General features: G+C 48.6%; 2 protein-coding genes across 8 annotated transcripts; one reads left to right on the top strand and one right to left on the bottom strand.

Annotated features, from left to right (window-relative positions):
- The first annotated feature begins 139 nt into the window (after positions 1–139).
- Positions 140–6,977, top strand: Gmpr2 (guanosine monophosphate reductase 2). Of its 5 annotated transcripts, none has more exons than XM_052733165.1 (10): positions 140–292; positions 669–764; positions 897–1,016; positions 3,327–3,410; positions 3,558–3,731; positions 4,959–5,040; positions 5,128–5,234; positions 5,407–5,449; positions 6,078–6,237; positions 6,435–6,977. In XM_052733165.1, the coding sequence occupies exons 2-10, from the start codon at positions 678–680 to the stop codon at positions 6,622–6,624; spliced, it is 1,047 nt and encodes a 348-aa protein (XP_052589125.1). In that variant the 5' UTR covers positions 140–292; positions 669–677; the 3' UTR covers positions 6,625–6,977. The 5 variants fall into 5 exon arrangements, with proteins under 5 accessions (XP_052589125.1, XP_052589130.1, XP_052589129.1 ...); XM_052733166.1 differs by lacking the exon at positions 140–292 and adding an exon at positions 303–404; XM_052733170.1 differs by lacking the exon at positions 669–764.
- Tinf2 (TERF1 interacting nuclear factor 2) lies at positions 4,442–10,030 on the bottom strand. 3 transcript variants are annotated; one of them, XM_052733162.1, is made up of 9 exons: positions 9,539–10,030; positions 9,300–9,413; positions 9,094–9,189; positions 8,900–9,007; positions 8,713–8,809; positions 8,113–8,557; positions 7,959–8,026; positions 7,710–7,848; positions 4,442–4,631 (listed from the first exon to the last, which is right to left on the bottom strand). In XM_052733162.1, the coding sequence occupies exons 1-9, from the start codon at positions 9,728–9,730 to the stop codon at positions 4,577–4,579; spliced, it is 1,314 nt and encodes a 437-aa protein (XP_052589122.1). In that variant the 5' UTR covers positions 9,731–10,030; the 3' UTR covers positions 4,442–4,576. The 3 variants fall into 3 exon arrangements, with proteins under 3 accessions (XP_052589122.1, XP_052589124.1, XP_052589123.1); XM_052733164.1 differs by having other exon boundaries at positions 7,757–7,848; positions 9,539–10,023; XM_052733163.1 differs by lacking the exon at positions 4,442–4,631 and adding an exon at positions 7,401–7,653 and having other exon boundaries at positions 7,757–7,848; positions 9,539–10,027.
- Between the last annotated feature and the right edge of the window lie 164 nt (positions 10,031–10,194).

Genomic DNA, 10,194 nt, shown 5'->3' with positions numbered 1-10,194 from the left:
AGAGGCAGCAGAACAAACCACTTTTCCCATCATGCCAGGAGGCAGCTCCGACCTTTGCATCCTAGGAGTTGTAGTCCTCCCGCCGCTGGCACCCAACGGCAACCTCAGTGTGTGGACTCTGTTACCCAGAAGGCCTTGCACAGCGCCCGAAGCTGGAATTCCTTGGGTAGTCGGGCTTGCAATTAGCGGAACTTGTTGGTGTTGCCCTGAAGGCTCATCCGAGCTGCACGCGGCTAGTTGCTAAGCAAAAGAAATCTTTGGTCAACTGCCACCTGAGTCAAAGCAACAGGAAGTGAGTACCCCTATGCCGGAAACTGATTGAAATCTCTTTTCTTCTCCCCGACTAAGTCAGTTTCCTTCTCTAAACTGCCCTTTGCTGGGGCGGGAAAAGGAAGATTAGCCGGGTAAGGAATGCACCTTCAGAGATCGTAATTCTTTCCCTGTTCTCCCTAAGAATACCTGGGATTGAAGCATTTGGGTAATCCAGACAAAGGATGGTCCCAGTAAGATTTCAAGGACCACACCCTGACCTGATTTTATACAATTTAAGCAGGAGAGGTGACCCTTGTCCTAGCGTCATCAAGACATTAGGCCCATGGGGCACTTGGTTCCGTTCTTTACTTGTTACTTCCCAGTCTTACAACCCTCAAATTATTATCTAACTGCAGCCCTGCATCATGCCTCATATTGATAATGATGTGAAACTAGACTTCAAGGATGTCCTGTTGAGGCCCAAACGCAGCACCCTTAAGTCTCGAAGTGAGGTGAGCCAGCTGTCTTCTTGCTTTTTTGACCTCAGACTTCTGGTAGACCAGGACCAAGAAAGCTGCCCGGTTCTAATGTGATACATATTTTCTGGATAAATGAAATGCTTAATATCCTGTTGATGTCTACAGGTAGATCTCACAAGGTCCTTCTCATTCCGGAACTCAAAGCAGATATATAATGGCATTCCCATCATTGCTGCCAATATGGATACCGTGGGGACTTTTGAAATGGCTAAGGTTCTCTGTAAGGTGAGACTAACTTTACGCACCCTACCCAATGTTACCCCAGCAGGCTGCAGAGGCATTGCATTTCTTTTTTTGGTTTTTCGAGACAGGGTTTCTCTGTGTAGTTTGGTGCCTGTCCTGGATCTCACTCTGTAGACCAGGCTGACCTAGAACTCACGCCTGGCTCTGCCTCCCCAGTGCTAGGATTAAAGGCATGTGCCACCACTGCCGGCTGAGGCATTGCATTTCTACTCCCATTCTCTGGCAATAGACAGAATGTTGGGTTTACTAATTTTTTTTTCCATTACTAAGGACCCTTTATCACTTCAAAGATCCGTTTGAGTTGGTGAGATTCAGAATTTGATTTTCTTCCATTTTCTGATTAGTACCCCCCATAACTTATATACCTTACCAAATTCTTCCTGCATCCACCCAGGTCAGCCCAGTCACATGCATCTCTCCAGTCTGCCATTGTTTTGAACACTGAGCATTCATTGTTTAGTCCAGAAACGAAATACTGTTTTGAATATTTAAACATTTCTACCTGGAATATCCTAGAGAAAAGGAGCTTATTAGTTTTCTTGTATGCCTGTTATTCTTTTAATTTTCCCCCTCTTTAAGTCCTAGGTTCCTGGGAGTTTCTGAGATGTACCCCAAATGGAGTTTTTTCTTAACTACAGGTTGTTCCCTTTGAACATGGAAGCCCCTGCTCCTGTCAGTAACGTTGTTTGCCTCTATGCATGTAGCTGAGAAGGTAGCTAGTTGCCTGGGCACTTTTGAGAACATAATGTGCTTTGCTAGTCACCCCACGTAGCCCTAGTTGATTGGTTCTGTTTGTGGCTGTTAGCCTTAAGGGCTTTCTCGTCTTTCTGTTTTTGTAGAGTATTTGTTGTGCTTCCTCTGAAATTGATAATTACGGAGTTTTGTTTCTTTATTCCTGTCACCATTTACTAATTGTTCAGGACTCCTGCTCTTGTCTGTTGGCTGCCTTCTCTGACAGGTAGATTTGGGGAACGGTAAGTCTGTTGAAAGACATGCTGTAATATATGAACCTTACTGGGGACTGGATCTCAATACTGTGGATACTTTAGCCAGGCAGAGGTGGCACACACATTTAATCTCAGCACTCGGGAGGTGGATCCCTGTGAGTTGGAGGCTAGCTTGGCCTATAAATCAAGTTCCAGGACATCCAGAGCTGTTAGAGAAACCCTGTCTCAAAAAAACCAAAAAAATAATCAAACTTTAGAAAAATAGCCAAGTCTCGGTAATGATAAAAAAGGTCAGATACAAGCTAACTTTTTCTTAGGGTTGGTATGTGTTGGGTGTGTTTATTAGGCCAAATATCTCCAAGATCTGCTGACTACCTAGAGCTTTTGTTTATCAACATGTTGACTTTGAGTGTTACTGAGAAAGCAGAATACTGGCTTTTAAGCATAGAACTTCCTGTTGCTGATACATGACTTCCTTGGATTTCTCATTTGCAAGATTTGTGCTGTTTCAACCAACTTCTGACTCTTGTCTGGTTGCATGTCTGTGCTTTCAGAAAGCACAAACACCAGCATGAAGTGTCTTCTGAATGCCTTTCTCAGGGGGTATTGTTTGCAGTTCCATGAGCCAGAGGTTTTGAGCCTGATGAGTCTTTTTTTGTTGTTTTGTTTTCCTGAGACAGGGTTTCTCTGTAGCCCCGGCTGTTGAATCAAAGATCCGCCTGCCTCCGCCAGAGTGCTGGGATTAAAGGCTTGTGACACCACCACCCAGCGAGCCATTACATTTTTGAATTTACCTAAGATAGATGAAATTGATCTTTGCATGTTTTTGTCCCTAACTCCAGCAGAAAAAGGGATGGAATAGTATTTTGTTGCTCCACTGGTCTTAAGTCTTTAACTTTGTGTAGATCTATAGTTGGATTACTGCCAGCAAGTAAACCAGAAGAGAGAAAAACAGAGATTTTTTAGTTCGGGATCGCCTTAGAGCCAAGTGTAGACACGCACTAGCTCCGTCTAGCCTCCTCATACTTCTTCCATGCCTGCTACTTGTCCTGCTGTGCCAGCAGCAGCATGTCCCTGTCACTCTCTGGGTCACAAGCAATGTATGTGCCAGCAAGGTAAATCCAACCCCGCTCACAGGACTTTGATGGGAATACTTGACAAGTGCCAATTTCGGGTAAAAAGCTATACTGGAATCTGTAGGAAGAACAGGGGTTGAAGCAGCTCAGTCCTGAACTTCGTACTGTTTCTCTCTCAAATGCATATCTTCTCTGGGACAGTATAAAGGTAGATCTAGAAGTAGTCTTACGAAGCCTTTGCCCTTTTGATGGTTCTCTCTTCTCCTCAGTTCTCCCTTTTCACTGCCGTCCATAAGCACTACAGCATCCGTCAGTGGGAAGAGTTTGCCAGCCAGAATCCGGACTGTCTTGAGGTAACTCAGGGCCTACCCTGCTCCCTTATCAGTTTCCCAGGAACCCTGTTTTGGCTCTTAGAAATCAACCCCCACTGTTATTGACTGCTTACCAGGTGGGCCACTTCTGACGCAATGCCACAGGCTGGTCTAACGCTTTCTCCACAGCACCTGGCCGCCAGCTCTGGCACAGGCTCTGCTGACTTTGAGCAGCTGGAACAGATCCTGGAAGCTATTCCCCAAGTGAAATATATATGCCTGGATGTGGCTAATGGCTATTCTGAACATTTTGTTGAATTTGTAAAGGATGTACGGAAGCGCTTCCCCCAACACACCATCATGGTATGTTTCTCTTTTTTTCTCTTTTCCTGAGACAAGGTTTCTTTGTGTGGCCCTGGCTACCCTGGAACTCACTCTGTAAACCAGGCTGGCCTCAAACTCAGAGATCTGCTGCCTTCCGAGTGCTGCAATTAAAAGCATGTGCCATCACCCTCGGCTAGGTGTTTCTGTTACCCTACTCCTTTGTGACATTCAATTTTGTCATATCAGTATTTGTCCTCTGCTGCACCTTGTTTCTGTTCTACATGTTATTGTCGTGGTTCAAAGTTTTATATGTGTCTTAATCAGTGCAATCTCGGACCCTTAATTCATAGTCCGTCAACCCAGTGACTCTGATGTCACTTAAACATAATGGAAGCAGGTGTGGTGGTGCACACCTTGGGAGGCAGAGGCAGATGGATCTGGGTTCGAGGCCAGCCTGGACTAGAGTGAGTTCCAGGATAGCAAGGGCTACAGAGAGAATATCTGTCTCAAAAAACCAAAGGGTGGGGGGGGGGAACCCAACAAAACATGACGGAACATTTATACATTGCGTATGCCTGTGGCACATGTATGTCTGCCTACTGAGATGAACATGTGCTGCAATAATATAGTGTTACATGAAAGCCTGGCATTGTGACACCTATACATACATATAATCCAAGTATTTGGGAGGTAGCGGCAGGAGTTCAAGGCCAGCCCTGAGGTCTGTCTCAAATTAACAGCAAAAAGTATCACGTAAAACCATGTTTTATTTTTTTGGAGGCTTATTAGAGACAAAACCCAAGGCTTCATTTTCTTCACAGCACTGAAAGGAATGCCTGCACTGTCCCAGTACAGTTAGGCAGATGGATGTTTTAGCCCACATTTCAGTCTTTCCATTTTCTCTGAAGGCAGAGAGCTTCAGGACTGGGAAGGAGTGACCTGGTAGTGAAAGGGACCACTGTCAGATCTGAGTGGTTTCTCTGCCTCGCCAATAGCTCTTTAATACCACCTTGTCTTCTCATTGGTCAACTTTACTGCCTCAAAGGTCAACGATGACACTGGCCATACTTCATACTAAGTGGAAGTCTGAATGTGGGGGGAAGGGGTGAGTGGGCATCTAGGTCCCTTGAAGTTGGTGAAGGGTCCTGTAGAGGGGCTCTAGTACCCTTTATTTGTAATAGGACAGTCGTAGTCAGGGTATCTGAGCGCACAAAGGCTGCTCTCCACCGCTGACCCTAAGGATGGTCTCTTTTTATTATGTCTCAGGCAGGAAATGTGGTAACAGGAGAGATGGTAGAAGAGCTAATCCTCTCTGGGGCTGACATCATCAAAGTGGGAATTGGTCCTGGTAAGCTGGTTCCCTGGGGCCACCGTTTTGTTTACCCCTTTGGTGGAAACCATGGAACACTTCTCTCACCTGTCATGCCCTTCCCAGGCTCTGTGTGTACAACTCGGAAGAAAACTGGAGTGGGGTACCCACAGCTCAGTGCGGTGATGGAGTGTGCAGACGCTGCTCATGGCCTCAGGGGCCATATCATTTCAGTAAGACCCAGAAGCTGGGGAGGGTTTGAAGCTGCTTAACAACTGTGTTTTCTGTAGTGTGGGGCTCCAGTAAAGTCCTGCTCAGGACCTGAACTCTTGTCCATTTTGACATGGGCAGTTGTGAAGCCTTGAGGAGTCCATGCTGTCTCTCACAGTGTTTGTTACTTTGTAGGATGGAGGCTGCAGCTGTCCTGGAGATGTGGCAAAGGCTTTTGGTAAGGAGACTGGGAGAGCACAGGAGGGTCCTGTAAGTCACCTCTGAGGGTCTAGGGTCAGGCTGGCAGCAGCTCAGGAAGCCATTCAGATTCATACTGTGAGCTAGTGAGTCTAAAACCTGAAACCTAAAGTGTCACCTGTGACAAGCTAGCAGAGGGAATCCTGAGATTTTGACTCTCCCAAGCATGAGCCAGGGCCACCTCTGCTATGCCACAGATTGTTGGACAATGTAGACCTCTGAGCCCCACATCCAACCTCCAAAATAACCCTGAGGAACAAAACTGCCAATCTTCATTTGTCTGTTTCCCAGGTGATCCATAAAATTGGAGACTATCCTCTTGGGACTAAAGTCACCCTGAGCTGGGGAGCAGTAAAATGGCATCACCGGAAGATAGGAAAAGCAGAAACCAGTCAGGGAACTTCTGGGTCTGTAAAAACCTTGAGGAAGTTAGTCCCACTGGGGAGCAAAGGCAAGGGCAGAACAGCCCCCAAGGAATGTGGATCAGCTATGCCAACAGACCCAAGAAGCTGCTGGTGGTCTGTGGAAAACAGACACAACTGACTTTGAAGGTGGCTATAGGGTACCTTAGCCAGATGCATCTTTTCCAACTCCTTGACTTTTGACAGGGGCAGGGGCTGACTTTGTGATGCTGGGTGGCATGCTGGCTGGGCACAGTGAATCAGGTGGCGAACTCATTGAAAGGGATGGCAAGAAGTACAAGCTCTTCTATGGAATGAGTTCTGAAATGGCGATGAAGAAATATTCAGGAGGTGTGGCTGAGTACAGGTATGTATGGAAGGCTAGCACATGAGTGTTGTTGGTGAATGGGACTATGGAAAATGGTGTCATGCCTCCTGGGAAATGTAGGGCACCATTCTTGGGAGAAAAATGGTGAAGGGGTTATAAATGTTAGAGACAGGAAGAGTCACTGGGCTTAAGGAATTCTATTACCAAGTAGGTAATAAAAGTTTCTCTTTTCTAAGGGCCTCAGAGGGAAAGACAGTAGAAGTTCCCTTTAAAGGAGATGTGGAACATACTATTCGTGACATCCTAGGAGGCATCCGGTCTACATGCACATACGTAGGAGCTGCTAAGCTGAAGGAATTAAGTCGGAGAACTACCTTTATCCGAGTCACCCAGCAAGTGAATCCAATCTTCAGTGATTCCCGATAGACTGGAGAAGTCTACTTTCCCCAGGCAGCAACACTCTACCACTGGGGCCTTCCAAAGGGGCTTCTCACCCATCCCAGCTACTGTGGCTCTGTGTTACTTAATCCAGATCCTATCATCTCACTCCTGAGTGCTCCTGTAGTCACTCAGGCTTTCTGCACACACGAACTGCTAAGGGCACTCACTGGGGAAGAGGCAAGGAAGATGCGAGATTAACAGATGGGAATCTGGGGACAGCATCCTGAAGATTAGGAGGAAAGATGCTGATTGATAAATGACAGGCCTTGGTTTGGAAAAGGAAGGCTTTTGGAATCATGTTAATCAGCTTCATTAAATGAGATCATCAAATACCTAAACAGTTTAGAAGTACTTAAATATTTTAAATAACCCTAATAAAGATAGATCCTACTGATGGTAAGAAGAGGTGCTGGGCTTTCTGCACAGGCTGGTATCTAGACGCTCCTCCTGGGCAGACATGGGAGTAACCCTGACCCAGTGGAATCGAGAACAATGAGTGTTATTCTCATGAAGCATCCACATTCTGGTGTCACCAACACAAGATAACTTAGTAGCATGAACATTTACAAAGTATGTCCTGGCATTAGGGAATGTTGTTAGAACAGCATTAATGATTTCCAGGCTCTCTCAATTCTGGTAACCCTTCTAGATAAATCTGAACAGGAAGGGCTTCAACAAGCTCTAGAGAAGCCAGTTATGTTCCTGATGAATGGCCTACACAGACCTAAGTCTTAATTCCCCTTCTTTTCATCATGACAGAGTAACACATTCAAGTTTTAATTTTCAAGTATTTACAAAGCCAGGCAACTCAGGTCTGGGCTTCCTCTCCATTTCCACTGAACTGCATGCAGAGCTGCAGAGGCAGATGGACAGTGCGAAGGACATTCCAGTACTGTTACAGGACCTGAGAACTGTTTATCTGGCCAGGAATGAACAGGCAGGACTTGGCATGTAGTCACAAAACATGGGGATAAAGGTGTCAAACTTTGTCTTCTGATAGTTTTTCAGAGACTCCTATGGAGAAGGAAGCATAATTCCTGTAACTGGAACCCCCTACCATGGATTCCTACCTTGCTCTGCCCTCCTCTAGCTCAGCTTTCAGCTTCTTCCTCCTCACCTTTCCTTCCCTCTGGTCACTTTCTTCCTCTTCAGAGTCCAACACCAAGTCCCCTATGGTAATGACAGGGCTACACAGAGATGGGGACGGCACTGCAGGGAAGAAGCCACAATGAGACCCAGACCATCCTCTTATGTGAATACAGGCCCCGAAAATCCCCAAAGGCAGGCTGGCTGACCCAGTCCTGACTCGGCCCACTTACCTGGTTTCTTGGCTCTAGGAGGTGATAGGGAGAGACTTAGAGGGTCCATGTAGCAATTCACAGAGTTCCTGAGGTGGAAACAAGGGAAAAGGTGGGGTGAAGAAGGGAAGTAGGCAAGGAGCGCTCCTAAGGAAGAAGGAGAAGCAATTCTTACTCCTTGGGCTCTGCAGCGGGTGAGGCAGGCGGGCTCTCCTCTGGAACCCTTTTCCCCAGGCCCTGAGATGCTGGCTTAGACTTCCCGCCGGAAACGGTTTTGGTGCCCACAGAACCTGCTGTGCCCACTCCATGCTCTTCTCTGCCTTTAGGGTTAGCTCCGTCTTGGGCTGGTAAGTCCATATTCCTGAAGGGGAGCAGCATGACTGTAGGCCGCTCTTTATGGCATCCCTTTGCAGAGGTCCATTGTGATCGGAATTTTCGCTGTCCTAGAGGGGCCAGATTAAAGCGGCTGCCAGCTAAATGTTCTGGGTGCTCCCGTGAAGCTGGTTGGTGAAGGCCAAGCTTAGCTTTAGGCAGAGGACTGTGGAGTGCTGGTTTTGTTTGCTGGTGAGGACTCTGTTCCATGGGTTCTGTCAGATTCACTGAGCCAGAAGCAGAGCTCTCTGAATGATAAAATAAGATGCCTTATAAAATTAGTAATAGGTTAACTCGGTCAGGTTCGTGTCTCAGGTCCACATAATTTCTAATCGGCTGACTCAGGTTTGGTCAAGCTAAACACTAACCTCCAAACTTCCAGTTATCCCGATGGTTCTCTTACCTGGAAATGGCCATCCCATGTCCATACCATACTGGTGCAAAGCAACAGAAGAGGTGACCAGACAGCCAGGCTGAACCCAACTTAGAGCATCCTGAAGCTGTGGGCAAGATAGGTGACAGCTATGTGCATCACAGTTCTCGGCAAGGCCACCCCACATTCCGCCCGTAAGGTGTCTTGTCTCAATGACCTCTTGTTCTTTGACTGCAGGCAGTGCTTTTTCTAGCTGACACAAGTATTCAAAGAACAGCTTCTCCATGGCAACCAGAAAGGGTTCCCCATATTCTTGTTCGAGTTCCTTTATGTGGGAAAGAGAAGCAGGTCAGATGAGTTTTAGGAAAAACAGACATCACATAGTACATCCTCCGAACCAACCGTTCTCACCTGCAGGCTGGAGGCCAAATCCTCAGTCTCTGCCAGCTGCTTCACATGCAGGCAAAAACTTTCCCGTGCCTCCGAAATCTTCCTATCTTGCTTTGTCTGTTGAGATGGAAGACAGAAAAATTGGGAGGTGGGGGTGTCACCAGGACCCAGGGGCAACTTGGTGGCATCCCGCCTAATGAGTATGCGCTGTCGAGGGGATTACTCACAGCTGCGGGGTCCAGTGGCACTGATCTCTGGGGATGGGTCTCTGGGAAGTGATGATTCAGGGCATCCAGGACCTGGGCCCAGGGTTGCCCCTGCAGGATCAACTCCACCACCACCTGCACGGTACTGCGCTCAGAATTCCTACCCTTTTCCAAGCGGTCTTCATCCCAACCTTAGTCGGCCTTCCTCGGGTCCTCGCAGCCCGCCCGCCCGCCCCTTTACGTTCTACTCTTTCTCGTACCTTGGCTTTTAGGCCCATACACAGGCGTTCATGGTGTCGGTAGCAAACCAAGCCGGGGGCAGCAGCGCGCAGGGACTGCAGGAACTCCACCACTCTGGGGAAGTGCTCGACGCAGCGGCGGCGGACCACCAGCCAGCTGGCGGCAGCTGCAAACCGCAGGGACGCGGGACCCACCCCGGGGGGTGGAGCCATGGCCCGGGCACCCTTTCCCCTGCGCCCCTCTCGCCCTGCCCGGCCTCTCCCGCAGGCGGAGCTTCGGGGCTCTCGTCTGCACCGGAAGGTCGGCGGACTGGCTGGGATCCTTTCGGCAAAACACCGGAATTCTGGGCTCTCCTCCCAGGCGGTGACTAGGTAGACGAACCGACCCAGCCCGCTAAGCTTAAAACGGCGCCACTTGCCGGACTGCGCGGGTGCGTCACTTCCGACCGAGCGCGCCGCTTTCCCGCCCCGGAAGGGGCCGCGGCGGCACCTGTGACGTCAGCGAGGACCCCTGGCCCTGAGCCGATGTCTGTCGCGCCTCTCTTCCCGTTCACACGTCTCCCCGGGGCTTCCGTACAGCCAGCCGCCTGAACCGGCACCCGCCGAGCCTTTCCTGGGCCGCGAGCCGCTCCCCCCAAGAATTCGGTCGTTCCCTTCGCCAAACAGAAGAGGGCGCT

This window comes from Peromyscus californicus, unplaced genomic scaffold (assembly GCF_007827085.1).
Source record: "Peromyscus californicus insignis strain IS unplaced genomic scaffold, ASM782708v3 Scaffold_12__1_contigs__length_115047231, whole genome shotgun sequence".
Classification (NCBI taxonomy): domain Eukaryota; kingdom Metazoa; phylum Chordata; class Mammalia; order Rodentia; family Cricetidae; genus Peromyscus; species Peromyscus californicus.
The sequence above is the reverse complement of the archived record's forward strand: the minus strand, read 5'-3'. Positions and strand labels throughout refer to the sequence as shown.

What these genes read in the sequence shown, in the direction of transcription:
- Gmpr2 (XM_052733165.1), top strand. Translation starts at nt 678, where the DNA reads ATGCCTCATATTGATAATGATGTGAAACTAGACTTCAAGGATGTCCTG. An exon ending in TCAGGGGCCATATCATTTCA is followed by an intron (nt 5,235 to 5,406) that starts GTAAGACCCAGA and finishes GTTACTTTGTAG; the next exon opens with GATGGAGGCTGCAGCTGTCC. An exon ending in AGATGTGGCAAAGGCTTTTG is followed by an intron (nt 5,450 to 6,077) that starts GTAAGGAGACTG and finishes GACTTTTGACAG; the next exon opens with GGGCAGGGGCTGACTTTGTG.
- Tinf2 (XM_052733162.1), bottom strand. Translation starts at nt 9,730, where the DNA reads ATGGCTCCACCCCCCGGGGTGGGTCCCGCGTCCCTGCGGTTTGCAGCT. An exon ending in ATTTGGCCTCCAGCCTGCAG is followed by an intron (nt 9,008 to 9,093) that starts GTGAGAACGGTT and finishes TCCCACATAAAG; the next exon opens with GAACTCGAACAAGAATATGG. An exon ending in CTAGAGGAGGGCAGAGCAAG is followed by an intron (nt 4,632 to 7,709) that starts GTAGGAATCCAT and finishes TTTCACTACCAG; the next exon opens with GTCACTCCTTCCCAGTCCTG.